This window comes from Girardinichthys multiradiatus, chromosome 14, assembly GCF_021462225.1.
Source record: "Girardinichthys multiradiatus isolate DD_20200921_A chromosome 14, DD_fGirMul_XY1, whole genome shotgun sequence".
In the NCBI taxonomy this organism is placed as follows: Eukaryota; Metazoa; Chordata; class Actinopteri; order Cyprinodontiformes; family Goodeidae; genus Girardinichthys; species Girardinichthys multiradiatus.
Window position 1 is genome coordinate 11,523,182 of NC_061807.1, and position 15,598 is coordinate 11,538,779.

General features: G+C 43.2%; 1 protein-coding gene across 1 annotated transcript; it reads right to left on the reverse strand.

Moving 5' to 3' along the window:
- Positions 1–4,461: 4,461 nt before the first annotated feature.
- Positions 4,462–6,258, reverse strand: LOC124880155 (tripartite motif-containing protein 16-like). Its single transcript, XM_047385097.1, has one exon. The coding sequence runs from the start codon at positions 6,256–6,258 to the stop codon at positions 4,591–4,593; it is 1,668 nt and encodes a 555-aa protein (XP_047241053.1). The 3' UTR covers positions 4,462–4,590.
- Positions 6,259–15,598: the final 9,340 nt, after the last annotated feature.

A 15,598-nucleotide genomic window follows, 5' to 3' on the forward strand; every position in this document is an offset into this window, starting at 1 on the left:
TTTGACCAGGAAATGTCATTTAAATCCCATATTAAACAGGTTTCTAGGATTTCCTTCTTTCACCTCCTGAACATTGCCAAAATTAGAAATATCCTATCCAGGAGTGACGCTGAAAAACTAGTCCATGCATTTGTTACTTCAAGGCTGGACTATTGTAATTCGTTACTATCAGGATGTCCACAAAATGCAGTTAAAAGCCTTCAGCTGATTCAAAATGCTGCAGCAAGAGTTCTGATGAAAATTAAAAAGAGAAATCATATTTCTCCTACTTTAGCTTCCCTTCATTGGCTCCCTGTTAAATCCAGAATAGAATTTAAAATTCTCCTCCTAACATATAAAGCCCTTAATGATCTAGCTCCATCATACATCAGAGATCTGATTGTTCCATATGTTCCTAACAGAGCACTTCGTTCTCAGACTGCAGGTTTACTGGTGGTTCCTAGAGTCTCTAGAAGTAGAATGGGAGGCAGATCCTTTAGTTATCAGGCTCCTCTCCTGTGGAACCAGCTCCCAGTTGTGGTCCGTGAAGCAGACACCCTGTCTACTTTTAAGGCTAGGCTTAAAACTTTCCTTTTTGATAAAGCTTATAGTTAGAGTTGCTTAGTTTATCAGGAAGGGAGCCTTATTCCCTCCCTGCTGGATGGAGTAAAGGGGAGTCAGGTTTAGCCTAAACCGGCTGAGTTATGGTTGAGGTGCAAACACACACTCCATTTCTGCTACCTGTGTGACCCCTTCTCTTTTCCAATGGTTATGGTCAATCTGACAGAGAGAGGTATCCCAATCGTTGTGGTTTTTAGTATAACAATGGCCATCAGTGGGCTCTAGAAGGACAAACTGTCTACTTTTAAGGCTAGGCTTAAAACTTTCCTTTTTGATAAAGCTTATAGTTAGAGTGGCTTAGGCTATCCTGAGCTATCTCTGTAGTTATGCTGCTATAGGCTTAGGCTGCTGGAGGACATAATGACCACTTTCACCCTCTTCGCTACATTCTCACACTACTCTCTAATTTTGCTTTATTTGCTGTTATTTCAGTTTTTAACTTTATGTTCTCCCTCTTTTCTCTTCCTAGAAGCTACACCTGGCCTGGCTCTGTGTCTACCTGTGACACCTTTCTGGAGAGGGGAATCGTCTGAGCTTCTGCTGGCAACAACTTACCGATGATCCACAACTTACCGGTGATCCACATAGCCCTGTCTTTTAGTGTTTAACCCTTTCTCTCTCCTAGACATGGCGATTGACTGAGCTTTTACTGTGACTAATTATATGTGCTCTCTTTCAGACTCTAACCTTGAAAACTGGTTCTAGTTCTTTCTTTCTAGATGAAACGACTAAAGGAGCTACATCCACTAACATTTACTTTTACTTCCCATAGAAAGTACTCCTGGATCAGTGCTTCTTTGTTCTCTTTGTGTCTCTGCTCTGTTCTCTCAAACCCCCAGTCGGTCGTGGCAGATGGCTGCTCACACTGAGCCTGGTTCTGCCGGAGGTTTCTTCCTGTTAAAAGGGAGTTTTTCCTCTCCACTGTCGCTACATGCATGCTCAGTATGAGGGATTGCTGCAAAGACAACGCCAGTGACTGTCCACTGTCTCTACATGCTCATCCAGGAGGAGTGAATGCTGCAAGTCACTGACTGGATGCAATCTGCTGGGTTTCCTTAGATAGAAAAACCTTTTATCCAATTTGAATAAATAACTGAATCTGACTGCACTGTTCAATGGTTAGGACTAATAGGAATGTATGTACCTGACTGTTGTGAAGTGCCTTGAGACAACATGTGTTGTGAATTGGCGCTATATAAATAAAACTGAATTGAACTGAATTGAATTGAATTGAATTGCTGCTCTTTTGCTGAACCAGATGAAGTTCTACATTGAACTCTGCTCCCCAAGAACAGAGCGGGAAATGAGAGACACGTAGGTAGGTGCATGTGTCAACACTCACACTAGCATGCACTAACCACTAACAACTTTTGAGGTGACTGTGGCTCAGTAGGAAAAGTAGTCATCTTGCAATCAGAAGGTTGTGGGTTTGAATTCAGGTTCCTCCTGCCATAGGTCGATGTGCCCCTGGGCAAGGCACTTAACCTCAAGTTGCCTACCGATCTGTGTATCGGTGTATGAATGTGTGAGCGTTAGTGAGTGCAATTGGGTGAATGTGGCTCTAGTGTAAAGCGCTTTGAGCGGTGTGTATGACTGGAAAAGCTCTATGTAAGTTCAGACCATTTGCCATTTAACTTCCTTTAACAGAAACTGTTAAAGATATAATTACCTTCCAGGACACAGTGTTTAACTGTAAGTTTGCACACTACTTTTCCATTAACACTCTGGATGCACTGCAGACCCTCACAGAAGTGATTAAGAATGATTTGATGGACACACACGTTGCCAGAGATTCATGCAAAATCTTATTAGAGAGGTTGGTTCATCTGTAGAAAGTCCAACCAAAGATCGGATATCCTACTTACCTAATTCTGCTGGATTTAGTAGAGGAAATCCAAAAGTCCACCACAGCAGACACCTTGCAAACCTCTACAAACACACCTGGCTTATAGCCAGGTAGTGCAATTCCATTGTGACTCCCTCACATTTATTTTTCCATGATTCATAGTGCCACCTATGCCAATGATACAGGCTGATTCCCGTGCCTGACTGGAATTGGATGACTAAGCTATGACTCCATTATTTGGTTATCTTGTTATTTATGTTTCCTTTATTGTTGTTTCACTTTGTCTCAGGGTTAACAAAGCTGATGACCAAAAGAATGTGATGATGATGTGAATGTATTGTTTTTGTATTTCCTCATTGAACTGCATAAATTGGTCCGAGTTTTGCCCTGCCCAGGCTAACCTTATCCTGCCCAGTCAAAGGCCTTTAAGAAGCAAACTAAAATGTGAACTCCCGTTCCTGTCAACAAGAACACAGGGACAGTATATTTGGTTTTTTTTTTGGTGTTCTTCATGGATCATTAATTTTCAGCCCCTATGATGGATAGTCCCGGTAGCTTCAAAGACTGCGATTAATCACTACCTTCAAACCTAGATGGGGTGTTGGAGTCATCCATTTTAGGGGGATAAACCGGCTGGGCTGCGGAGTTCGACATGCGCAGCTTAACAGACTTCACAGCTCTGACGTCTTCCAGATTAACAAGAAACTTCAAAAGGTTCAGAGGATCTTGAACTGGACCCATCAGGCAGGAATATTCTGAAACTCTGCTGCGGCCATAAGTGGTCGGAGCAGAGATATATTTTTAAGGTTGTGTGAGGCAGGATGGATAATTTAATTGGCTGAATTATTTGTTCAAGAAATGAATAAATAAAAATTTCTTGTAAATTATATACAGCAACTAAAGATGTTGATTCGTGTAAAACTGACAGCAATATTTGTTAAAGCACAGAGGTGACTGTAGCACACACACAAGGTCAGGTTTCCAGGATCAGTTACCATGGTGATTTACAGAGGAAAGAAGTAAACTGGCTTCATGACACAGAAACTTTGTTGTTCAATCCATCAATCTTTATTTATAAAGCCCTTTTCACACACAGTAAAGGCAACACTAGGAGCTTTACATGAGATAGAAAGAGGAGGCAAAGAAAAACCAACAAACAAACAACAGCAAAGACAAAAAAAAGAAAAAAGAAATAATGAGCTGAACAAAGTAAAGCGTGAAAAAACGACAGAACTGTGAAGTGAAAAGAGGAGTTGATGGTTTGAAGGACTAAATAACCACAATTATCTTCCTGGTGACGATGAGGAGACACTAGAGGTTGACACAGAAATTCAGAGCATAGATTTAAAAATCCTGATGAGTTTTAAAACTAATAGCAGAAATAAAAATAGAATAAAAACCGAAATATGAAACACTATAAAGAAAGATAGATAATTGTTAAATGTGAGAAGGAGAACAACCATCACATTTCAATCATATGAACTAATTTTAAGGATTTCTACAAAGTTTTTAAAAGTTTCCAATGAACAAAAAGTTTATAGCCACAGATTGCTGGATGTAATAATACATTTTAAGGATGTGACCACTTGTCTGCACAAAACAAATGTTGTAAACTAAAAACATTTTAAGACAATACTTGTGTTCATATATCTGATCAAAACATAGAACAGTAAACTCTGAATCTTGTTCAGTAATTTTCTGCTCTTTTTAAATTTATTTCTAACATCAGTTTAATCCAGAATCTGATGTTTGTCCAAAAAATTAATGACTGATGTCCTGATTGATGATGATCATGAAAATTACAGTTTCCATCAGCTCATCTGTACATGGATTTGAACAACAACATTTGGTCAAAAAATGTGTTACAAAGTAATAAATGTAAATGTAATCAGTTTAGGTGAATAAAATCCTCCTGAGCAGTGATAGCCTCCATGGCTGAACAGAAACAGGAAGGGGCAGCACCCAAACAAACTTCAACATCAACAAAACAACAAACAAGATGACAAAGTAGCTCCATAAAGACAGCTGATCTCTGAGCAGTGAAGAAATGACACAACAATGAGCTCTCAGCAACAATGATGGAGACTAAAGAAACTGGAACTAAAATAAACATTTTAACCAACTGGACCTCAGAACAGTTCTGACTATTTAAGGTTAACAAATGTAGAGTTTGCGTTATTAACAAAAATCCCAGCATATAGAGGCTGAGTGAATGTGGTCTGGACTTTGTGGAGGAGAGTCATGGTTTCAGAGATGCTGTAGAAAGACAGAATACCTGCTCTGTGGTCCAGGAACACTCCTAGTCTGGAGGAAACTGGATCTGGTACTGGGGTTTTAATGTTGTTGTGATAAAATGTGTATCTCTCTGTGTAACAATCTAATGACCAAGATTTGTCATTGTATCCAAATAAACATGTATCTGAATCTCCTGTTCTGCTGATATTCTTGTATGAAACTGCTACAGCAACTCCTTCTCTTCTCCACTCCACCTCCCAGTAACAACGTCCAGTCAGACTCTCTCGACTCAGGACCTGAAACCAATAAGTGAATCTGTCTGGATGATCAGGATAAGATTGTTGTTGGTACATTCTTGTAACCTTTCTGTTCCCCTCAGATAATAACAGATATCTGTTTGCTGTGTTTGGATCCAGAGTGATTTCTTTTGAATATTTTAGGAATCCAGCTCTGGTCTTCGGTTCTGGTTCTGACAGAAGAACATCCACCTCAGTGATTGTCAGTGAGATGTTTGTCCATGTGTCTCCCAGGATGTCCTGTAGTTTATCTCTGAGCTCTGACACAGCTGCTGTCACATCCTCAAAGTATCTCAGAGGATGAATATTGATGCTGGATGAGTGTGTAGACCCACTGAGTGCTGACAGTGAGGGGTAGTTGTGGAGAAACTGGTTGTGATCCTCTGTGTTTGAGAGCTGCTTCAGCTCACCATCTTTCCTCTTCAGCTCAGTGATCTCCTGCTCCAGCTTCTCCTGAAGATCTTTGACTCGACTCACTTCAGTTTTCTGCTGGGATCTGATCTGCTGCTTCACATCAGAGCTTCTTTTCTGGATGAGATGGATCAGCTCAGTGAAGATCTTCTCACTGTCCTTCACTGATTTATTAGCAGAGACATTGATGACCTCCACCTCCTGTTGAAGCAGCTTCAGATCTTTCTGTCGTTCCTGGATTCTCTGCTGGATTTGTTGTTGACTCACCTGGATCTCTTTCTGCTTTTCAGTCCTTTCTGCTGCAGCTGGGACAGTTTCATGGCCTTTATGTTCATCCATAGAGCAGAGATAACAGATACACTGCTGATCAGTACGACAGAAGATCTTCATCACCTCACCATGACAAGAGCAGATGTTCTCCTGGAGCTTCTTGGAGGGGTCCACCAGATTGTGTTTCTTCAGTCCAGGAACATCATAGTGAGGTTGGAGGTGATTCTGACAGTAAGAAGCAGGGCAGGATAAACAGGACTTGACAGCTTTCATCTTCCTCCCAGTGCAGACATCACAGGCCACATCTTCAGGTCCAGCATAGCAGTGATGAACTAGAGCAGCTTGGAGACCAGTCCTCTTCAGATCTTCCACTAAAGCTGATAACATGATGTTTTTCTCCAGGGCAGGCCTTCGTCTGAAAGTTTTCCTGCACTGAGGACAGCTTTGGATTCTCCTCTGATCTTGTTCATTCCAGAAGTATTTAATACAGTTCATACAGTAGCTGTGTCCACAGGGAATAGTCACTGGATCCTTTAGTAGATCCAAACAGATGGAACAAGAGATAGATTTATGGTCCAGCTGAACTCCTTTCTGCTCCATTTTACCTCTCAGTAAAATCTACCTCTCAGTAACAACGATAACCCTGATAGACATAAGTTACACCCACCGTACAATTATGTGGATTAACAGGAACAACTTTGTTTCTTGGCAGGAAGAAGACATGTTTTCAGACTGACTCATTCCCAGAAAGCGTGTTTAACCCTTTCAGGTCTCTGCTTCCTCGTATGTGGTAAACAGGGACGACGCTAGGTTCTGATCTTAGTGGTGCTCAGATCCCAGTGGTCGGATGTGCGACTGTGGATCAAAATAATGTTCAAACAATGGTCAACAGTGTTTAATGTTGTTTTAATATCTTACTTGTCATCTCCAATGACAATCAAATATTATTGTTTAACAAGCCTAATTTCAAATTTAAACCTGCCAAAGGTATGAATATTTGTGGGCTTATCTGCATGACAGAAATAGGTGATATAATGTAAACTGAGCAACCTCAATCATTTCCAGTAAGACCTCTATGTTCTTCACCTTTAGGGAGGATCACAGCTAAGGGCTGAACTCAGTTATACTAAAGATGCATCAATCATGGATTGACTCTAATCAGCAGATTAAATATGCAGAAATCAAAAGTTTCCCTTTAAATTCATGGAAATTAAGATGTTTTTGTTTCATCAGATAATTTTAAAGATGTCATGATCTGCTATTTGGTGTTTTTTTGTTTTGTTTACTTTTTCCCAGTCAGGTGTTTTTCTGTTCCTCCAGATCTGTAGTTAACTTTAGTTAGTTAGTTTCCAGATTCTTGTGTTTCATGTGTTTGTTTATATTATCTTGTAGATCTGTTTTGTTATTTATTCTAGTTTCTTTTTGCTCGGTTCCTCGTCTCTGTTTTCCTCTGTTGTCAGGTCTCATTAGTGGTAATTAGTCACATTCTCCTGAGTCTCCCTGCAACCCTGTTCCACACCTGATTACTATCTTCCATGTATCATAGGTCCATACTCCACCTCCCTCTGTATAAAAGCTTGTTGGATTTCATTCTTCCCCGCTGGGTCCTACTGCTACTTCCCTGTTTCTACCTGGCTCCATGTACATGTCTTTGTTCCGGCAAACAAACCACAACACATTATGACAGAAGGAACCAACCCGATAAAGGACCAAGCAGAAAATCGTGGCTCTGAGTTGTTCTGATGTATCCAGCAGCAGGACGAGGAGGCTAGAGCTCTTTATGGGGAAGACATAGAAATCCTGCCTTCTCCCCTACTCCTGGAGGAGATGGAAGAGGTTTTTGGGGGTTCCAAGCTGATGCTGGCACCATTGGGATACAGACTGGGCCAGAACTGCTCCTCTCTGCCTTCTGCCTCTGCAGCAGCCTCTGCTGACCTGGCTGATGTCCTCTGCCAACCTGTCACTGCAGGTTCATTGACAGGACCTTTTTACGAATGGAGCTCTTTACAAACAGAGCAGAACTGACTGGAGGTTAGGATCAGTACCAAGTGTCCTCTTCTTCACAATCTTGAATCTGGTCACACTAACATCCTTTGACTTCTTTGTTTTAAAACTTTAGTGATTATGAAAACAGTTTTCTTCCCTGGGAACAATTTGTCCAAGAAAAACTGTTTTTGGGGCAACATAGATCAGATTTCCAACAAACGTCTGGAGAGGTGGTGACACTTCCTGATGGATCAGTGTTTTTGATCAGCAGCACCTGGCTTCTTCTTTCCCTTTTACATCCTCTGGAAGCAGCAGGGATGTACTTAATTTCCCATACATTGCTTTTCCAGTTGAGCTTTTTCTTTCTTTAGTATATAATGACAATGTGAAACATGCTGTATTTTTATTTTACTTTATTTAATAATAAGCAATATAAAGTTAAAACATAAATGTCACCATTTGATGTAACAAACAGATTTTATCTTTAAGCTAAACACATTTTATGTTCTGATACACAGAACCTTTGAGCTAAAAGAGGGTGTACTTTTTTTTTTTTACCAATTGTATCTATCAGATTGACTGTAATCTTTGTCCCTTAAGAATCTGATTCAACATGAAAATAACTTTAGTTCACCTTTCTTTATTAAATTTTCAACTGTTTGACACACAACATTGATCATTGGAACAATGAAAAGGCAGTAACCTCAAAGAGGAAGGACAAAAATAATTGCAGGCTGTTCTACCCCAACGCTAACTCCCTGAACACATCACCATCAAGGTCCGAGACAAAAATTAAACAGAGATCAAAAACAGAGTTCAGGCGGGCGACCAGGAGGTCGTCCCCAACAGGCACAGAGTTCAGGCGGGCGACCAGGAGGTCGTCCCCAACAGGCACAGAGTTCAGGCGGGCGACCCGACCTGCACCAAAGACGTGGAGGCCGACAGAAGCGTAGAGACCGTGGCGGCCTACGACGGGAAACTGCAGGTAGATCAGGAGGCCGACTGAGCAGAGTAGAGGACCTCCCAGAAACTCTGTGGAACTGCAGAGGCGTGGAGCCTGGCGAACCCTCAGAGGCTGAAGCAGAGCCTGGCGAACCCTCAGAGGCTGAAGCAGAGCCTGGCGAACCCTCAAAGGCTGAAGCAGAGCCTGGCGAACCCTCAGAGGCTGAAGCAGAGCCTGGCGAACCCTCAGAGGCTGAAGCAGAGCCTGGCGAACCCTCGTCTCTGGGTTCAAAGGCGTCGGCCGGACCCTCAGTGACGTGCGCAGGAGCTGAGGCGTCACCGAGACCCTCAGTGGCGTGAGCAGAGGCTGAGGCGTCGCCGAGACCCTCAGTGGCGTGAGCAGAGGCTGAGGCGTCGCCGAGACCCTCAGTGGCGTGAGCACAGGCTGAGGCATCGCCGAGACCCTCAGAGGCGTGAGCAGAGACTGAGGCGTCAGCCAGACCCTCAGTGGCGGGAGCAGAGGCGTCGCCGGGGCCCCCGATGACTTGAGCTGGGGCGTCCCTCTTACGACGTCCTCTGCGCCATGTGGAGGGGGTTGAGACTGACTTAGGGTCAGGCGTCATCCCAGGCTGTGGTGTGTCTGGCCTGGAGTCAGGCTGTGGTGTGTCTGGCTGAAGACCTGGCTGTGGACCTGGCGTGGGCTGCTCTGCAGTAGCAACAGCTCCCTGGAGTCCTGGTGTGGGCTGCTCTGCAGCAGCAGCAACTCCCTGGAGTCCTGGTGTGGGCTGCTCTGCAGCAGCAACTGCTCCCTGGAGTCCTGGCGTGGGCTGCTCCGCAGCACTCTGGAGACCTGACGTGAGCTGCTCTGCAGCAACGCTCTGGAGACCTGACGTGGGCTGCTCTGCAGCAGCACTCCTGTGGCTTGGTGTGGGTGAAGGAGGATGGCAGTAAAACAACCTTACTGACGTTTCATACTCAATCTCTATCTGCCTTATCCTCTCCATCAGCTCAGGAGAGGAATACAGGAGACCAGTCGTCCTGAGGATCTTTATTTGGCTTGCAGTGAACCTGAAGCGCTGCTCCAGCTCGGCAGGTGTTGCCTCAGAACATCGGGCTGGAGCGAGCGCAGACGGCATGGGCGGAGGTGCATCGAGCCTGGTAGACAGTGCTGTGGCAGACGAAGATGCGGGCTTACTTGCTGCAGCCCTCACGTAGGCTGGCTGGGAAACCACCTCCTCGCCAGCCGACCGGCTAGGAACCCCTGCACGTCGGCGTTTCTTGCGGCGGGAGGAGGACGTGGGCCTCACTGCCGGACCAGAGTGCACAACCAGGGGAGGAGGCGGAGAACGGCGACGAAGAGGACCTGTCCCCAGAACTGGAATCGCCAACCTGGATCCATCATAAGCCGACTGCGGCACTGACAGCCCCGCAGAACGGCACAACGACTTCTCCGCCTCCCGAGACAGGAAAGTAAGGAGGTCAATGGAGCTAGCCTGATGCTCCTCCGCGGGATCCGTTGTTGGCGGAAACATTCTGTCACGATTTACTTGATCTAGGACCCCAGAATGCAGACGAGCAGGCAGCATGATGGTAAGTGAAGAAAAGGTTTAATTACGAAAACTCACACTCAGCAGGAGGCAGGAACAAAACAAACGGGCAGGCAAGACAGGCATGGCATGATCAAAAAGACAAGACTTGGTTTGCGAACAAGACATGAGCATGAGAGATGTTTCCGCGACGACTAACAGAACAGGTGTGAATATATGGCGTGAAAACCAGGTGGAGCAAGGAGACAGATTAACTTGAAGCAGGTGAACCGAATAAACTTAATTAACAGAACAAAACGTGACTGGAGCAAAACAGAGACTCTTGAACACAAACTAGAAAAACATGAAGCAAAAGCATAACCAGATCCGAAAACCAAACTCGACAAAACATGAACAAGATGTCAAAACAAAAGCATGACCAGGAAAATAAACAGAAACATGATTCAAAACTTGAACAGTGAAAAACATAAGGAAAAAACCCGAAATCAAAAACCAAACAACCCCAAATCATGACATTTAGTGAAAATCTGAGATTTTCCAGCCTCAGCTTATAAAGAACTTCTCTCACCCAATGGTCATGGGAGGGGTGGGATGCTTAGTTTCCACTTAAGTAAAATAAGTCTACAAGGCAGCAGGATGGAGAAGGCTAGAGCTCGTCTCAGAGAATGTGAAAGGTCCAGGTCTGGAGTGATGCCAAATATAGCTGAAAGCGGATTGAGGAGAATTGTCTGATTATAAACTTGACTGAGCATCTTGAAGACATTACTCCAAAACTCACTCAACTTAGGGCATCATGTGAGCATGATTAGCTGGATACTGTCGACATCTATTACAAGCATCACTAACTGTTGAGTAGATTTTAAACAATTTTGCATTTGTGTAATGTACTTTATAGAATATTTTGCAGTGGATCAAAGCATGTCTGGCACAAATTGAAGACTGATTAATTAAATTAGTAGCAGCCACCCACTGTTCCTCATCCTCCAGTTCAGCAAAGGATGAAAAGACTTGTTTGCTATAAAGGTCCTTTACAGTCCTGCTCCCTTTGTCATGCCATAGACTCCATGCATTCTAAAAACGGTGAAAGGTTCTTATTCCACATATTAGTCATGGAGGGGCAGATAGGGATTTCTAAATAGCTAAACCCTGCATCTGTCCATTTAAAAGGTTAAATTGAACCAGGAAGGTTTCTAGCCAGGGTGTTTATGGGAAATAATTGTCTTTTTTGGTAGTTAAGCTTGTAACAAGACAGTTTACTATATTTCTTTAGAACGACAAGCAGCACTGGGAGCGACGTATTAGGATCAGAAATGCACAAGAGTAAGTCATCCACGTAAAAGGACACCTTACGGGTCACCCCTGATCTGAGAATGCCCCTAAACTCCTCCTCGGCACACGACCAGACGGCAAGAGGCTCTTTTGCGATAGCAAATAATAGAGGAGAGAGGGGGCATCCCTGCCTAGCGCCCCTTCCAAGAAGAAAGGGAAGAGACAACATATTATTTGTTTTGATTGAGGCCACCGGGGAGGGCAACAGTAGCTTGACCCAACTGATAAAATCGTTATTAAAGCCACATCTGTCTATTACTTCATGTAAAAAAAACATTCAACCCAGTCAAAAACCTCCTCTGTGTCGAGAGACAAAACTATTTCTGCTGATGAGCTACCTGGCGTATGGATAATATTAAGAAGCCGTCTGGTGTTGTGGAATGAATGTCGCCCGGTCATAAAGCCAGTTTGATCTAAAGAAATGATGGGGGGAGTACTCGCTGAAGACGGGCTGCAAGAATTTTAGATAGAAATAGGAGGGAAATGGGTCTATAGTTGCTATATAATAGGGGGTCGTTATCATTTTTAGGAATCAGGGATATTATCGCCTCTGATAAGGTACTAGGCAGTTGGCAGTTGGAAAAGGGCTCATTTTACATATATGTCGAAACTAGTGCCATACACTGGCCTTATACACTCACCGGCCACCTTATTAGGTACACCTTGCTAGTACCGGGTTGGACCCCCTTTTGCCTTCAGGACTGCCTTAATCCTTCGTGGTATAGATTCAACAAGGTACTGGAAACATTCCTCAGAGAGTTTGGTCCATATTGACATGATAGCATCACACAGATGCTGCAGATTTGTCGGCTGCACATCCATGATGCGAATCTCCCGCTCCACCACATCCCGAAGGTGCTCTATTGGATTGAGATCTGGTGACTGTGGAGACCATTTGAGTACAGTGAACTCATTGTCATGTTCAAGAAACCAGTATGAGATGATTCGTTCTTTATGACATGGCGCATTATCCTGCTGGAAGTAACCATCAGAAGATGGGTACTCTGTGGTCACAAAGGGATGGACATGGTCAGCAATAATACTCAGGTAGGCTGTGGCGTTGACATGATGCTCAATTGGTACTAAGGGGCCCAAAGTACTAAGGGGCCAAGAAAATATCCCCCACAGGATGGATCCAACGCAGGATGGATCCATGCTTTCATGTTGTTGACACCAAATTCTGACCCTACCATCTGAATGTCGCAGCAGATATGGAGACTCATCAGACCAGATAACCTTTTTCCAATCTTCCATTGTCCAATTTTGGTGAGCCTGTGCGAATTGTAGCCTGAGTTTCCTGTTATTAGCTGACAGGAGTGGCACCCGCTGTGGTCTTCTGCTGCTGTAGCCCATCCACCTCAATGTTCAACGTGTTGTGCATTCAGATATTTTCTTCTGCATGCCTTGGTTATAACGAGTGGTTATTTGAGTTACTGTTGCCTTTCTATCAGCTCGAACCAGTCTGGCCATTCTCCTCTGACCTCTGGCATCAACAAGGCATTTGTGCCCACAGAACTGCCGCTCACTGGATATCTTCTCTTTTTCTGACCATTCTCTGTAAACCCTAGAGATGGTAGTGTGTGAAAATCCCAGTAGATCAGCAGTTTCTGAAACACTCAGACCAGCCCGTCGGGCACCAACAACCATGCCACTTTCAAAGTCACTTAAATCACCTTTCTTCCCCATTCTGATGCTCAGTTTGAACTGCAGCACATGACCATGTCTACACACCTAAATGCATTGAGTTGCTGCCTTGTGGTTGTCTGATTAGAAATTTGCGTAAACGAGCAGTTGGACAGGTGTACCTAATAAAGTGGCCGGTGAGTGTAACATTCTGAAGAAAAACTCTCAGGGCCAGGGCATTTACCTGAATTCAAGGATTTGATGGTTTCTTGCACCTCTATTATTGTGATGGGCCCCCCTAGACCTCTCATCAGATCATCTGCAGAAAGTTGATATGCTATCTCACGTGAAGATGAGGGAGAGGTGGAGGTATATAACTCTGAATAAAATGATAAAAAGCTTTCATTTATCTTGTCAAAAAGAATCTTCCCTGTAGCCGATTTGATTAATGGGATTAGTTTGGAGGTCGCCTCAGCTCGGGCTTGTAAAGCTAAAACCTTTCCAGCTTTGTCCCCCATTTCAAAAAAGCGCTGCCTTGTTTCGATTAACTGAAGTAGCGCCGCCTGAAAGACACTCAGATTAAAATCGGTTTGCAGTTTAACACGTTCACTATAAATACTAGGATCTGGGTTGGTTGCATGTCTAAATGTCAACTTCTTTAATATGGGTCAGCAAGTCTGGACACAAAAAAATCATCAACCCAATTTGGACCGTACAAACTGGTTAGTATCAGTAGAGAATTTTTGTCAGTTACAACTACGAAATGGCCCTTTGAGTCAGCTATTATATTGTGTTGTTCAAACATGATATTATTACGAATAAGTATGGCCGATTCTCTGGCCTTGGCATTAAATTTAGAATGAAATATATGTCCAGTTTCCTTTCATTTAAGTTTCATTATCTCCCTATTTCGGAAGTGTGTCTCTTGTAGAAAAAATATGTCCCCTTTAAGTTGTTGCAACTGAGCTATAACCTTAGCAGTCTTGGTGGCATTCCCCAAACCCCTCACATTCCATGAAACGACCCTGAAATCATTACTTATGTTGGTCATACCTTACTATTTCCGAAGAGGTGCGTCCAATGTGGTATGGCACTCTGATTCCGGATGAAAGGAAACTGGTGCTTGACATATCAGAAGATGACAACTGAAGGAAAGAAAAAAAAAAAGAGAGGGCAAAGGTACGAACAAAAAGGACATACACACACATCACATTCACATCACCACCAAGAGCACCCATGTATGGACCCAGAACCCATTTAAGGCAAAAACAAAACTGTATGTGTCCATTGCACAGCAGGGCATTTCTACCTCCCTGCCAGACTACCTTCATTATAGACCAACATTTTCCTCATCCCCAAACAAAATTGGTCACTGGTAAAAAGGTGACCAGTTCAAACCAGACAACTGCAATTTCAACCAATCAGCCTATAGAAGAGCTACAGGTACTCAAACATCGGGTCAAGGCAACCTAGTGAGGACACAATATATTATACTGGCTTTGAATAAGTAGTCTGTTAATAATCCCGGTATTATAGAGTCCAGACCCAAACAATGCACAGCTTAGATCCGTCTAGAAAACTACTCCACTGGCGGGATTGAACTAGACGGATGAAGAGAGCCAATGTAACGCCTAGCGTCTTCAGGTGAAGTCAGGAATTTCCGTCTCCCATCTCCGGTCATGATACACAGTCTTGCTGGGTAACACAGGGCAGGCTTGAGTCCAAGATCATAAAGATCTTTCAGTATTCCGCGGTAAGCCAAGCGCTGCTGTAACACCTCTGGGCAGTAATCTTCAAAAATGTGAAACGGGGTATCCTTATACTTCAGCTTGAATTGAATTGAATTGCCCGGGTTTTGCGTATGATCAGCTGCCTGGTTTGGTGTTGGAAGATTTGTACATAAATTATCATTGCTAAGTTGAAAAAGGTTCTTTATCCTATCGAATCAACTCCTGAACTGATTTTAAGGATTTCTACAAAGTTTTTTGAAGTTTCCAATGAACAAAACATTTATAGCCACAGATTGCTGGATGTAATAATACATTTTAAGGATGTGATCCCTTGTCTGCACAAAACAAAATGTTGTAAACAATAAAAATGTAAAAACAATATTTGTTTCCATATATCTGATCAAAACATAGAATAGTAAACTCTGATTAAGGCCCTTGTTCAGTAATTGTCTGTTCTTTTTAATTTGTTTCTAACATCAGTTTGATTCAGAATCTGATGTTTGTTCAATAAAATAATAACTGATGTCCTGATTGATGATGATCATGATTATTACAGCAGTAATAACTTCTAGTAAGGCATTTAATAAGCAAGATACATATTTTCCTTCCTATGTTCCTGTTAGGAGACATAGGCAACTTTAGGAAAAGTCTAACATTGAAGAACATTTACTGGATTCAAAAGAGACAGCACCACTAGTAAATACTCTGCATGTTATAACGGGCTCTTTGAATGTGTCATGATTGTGTGTAGACTCTGGAGCAAGTAACAACTATAGACTCAGA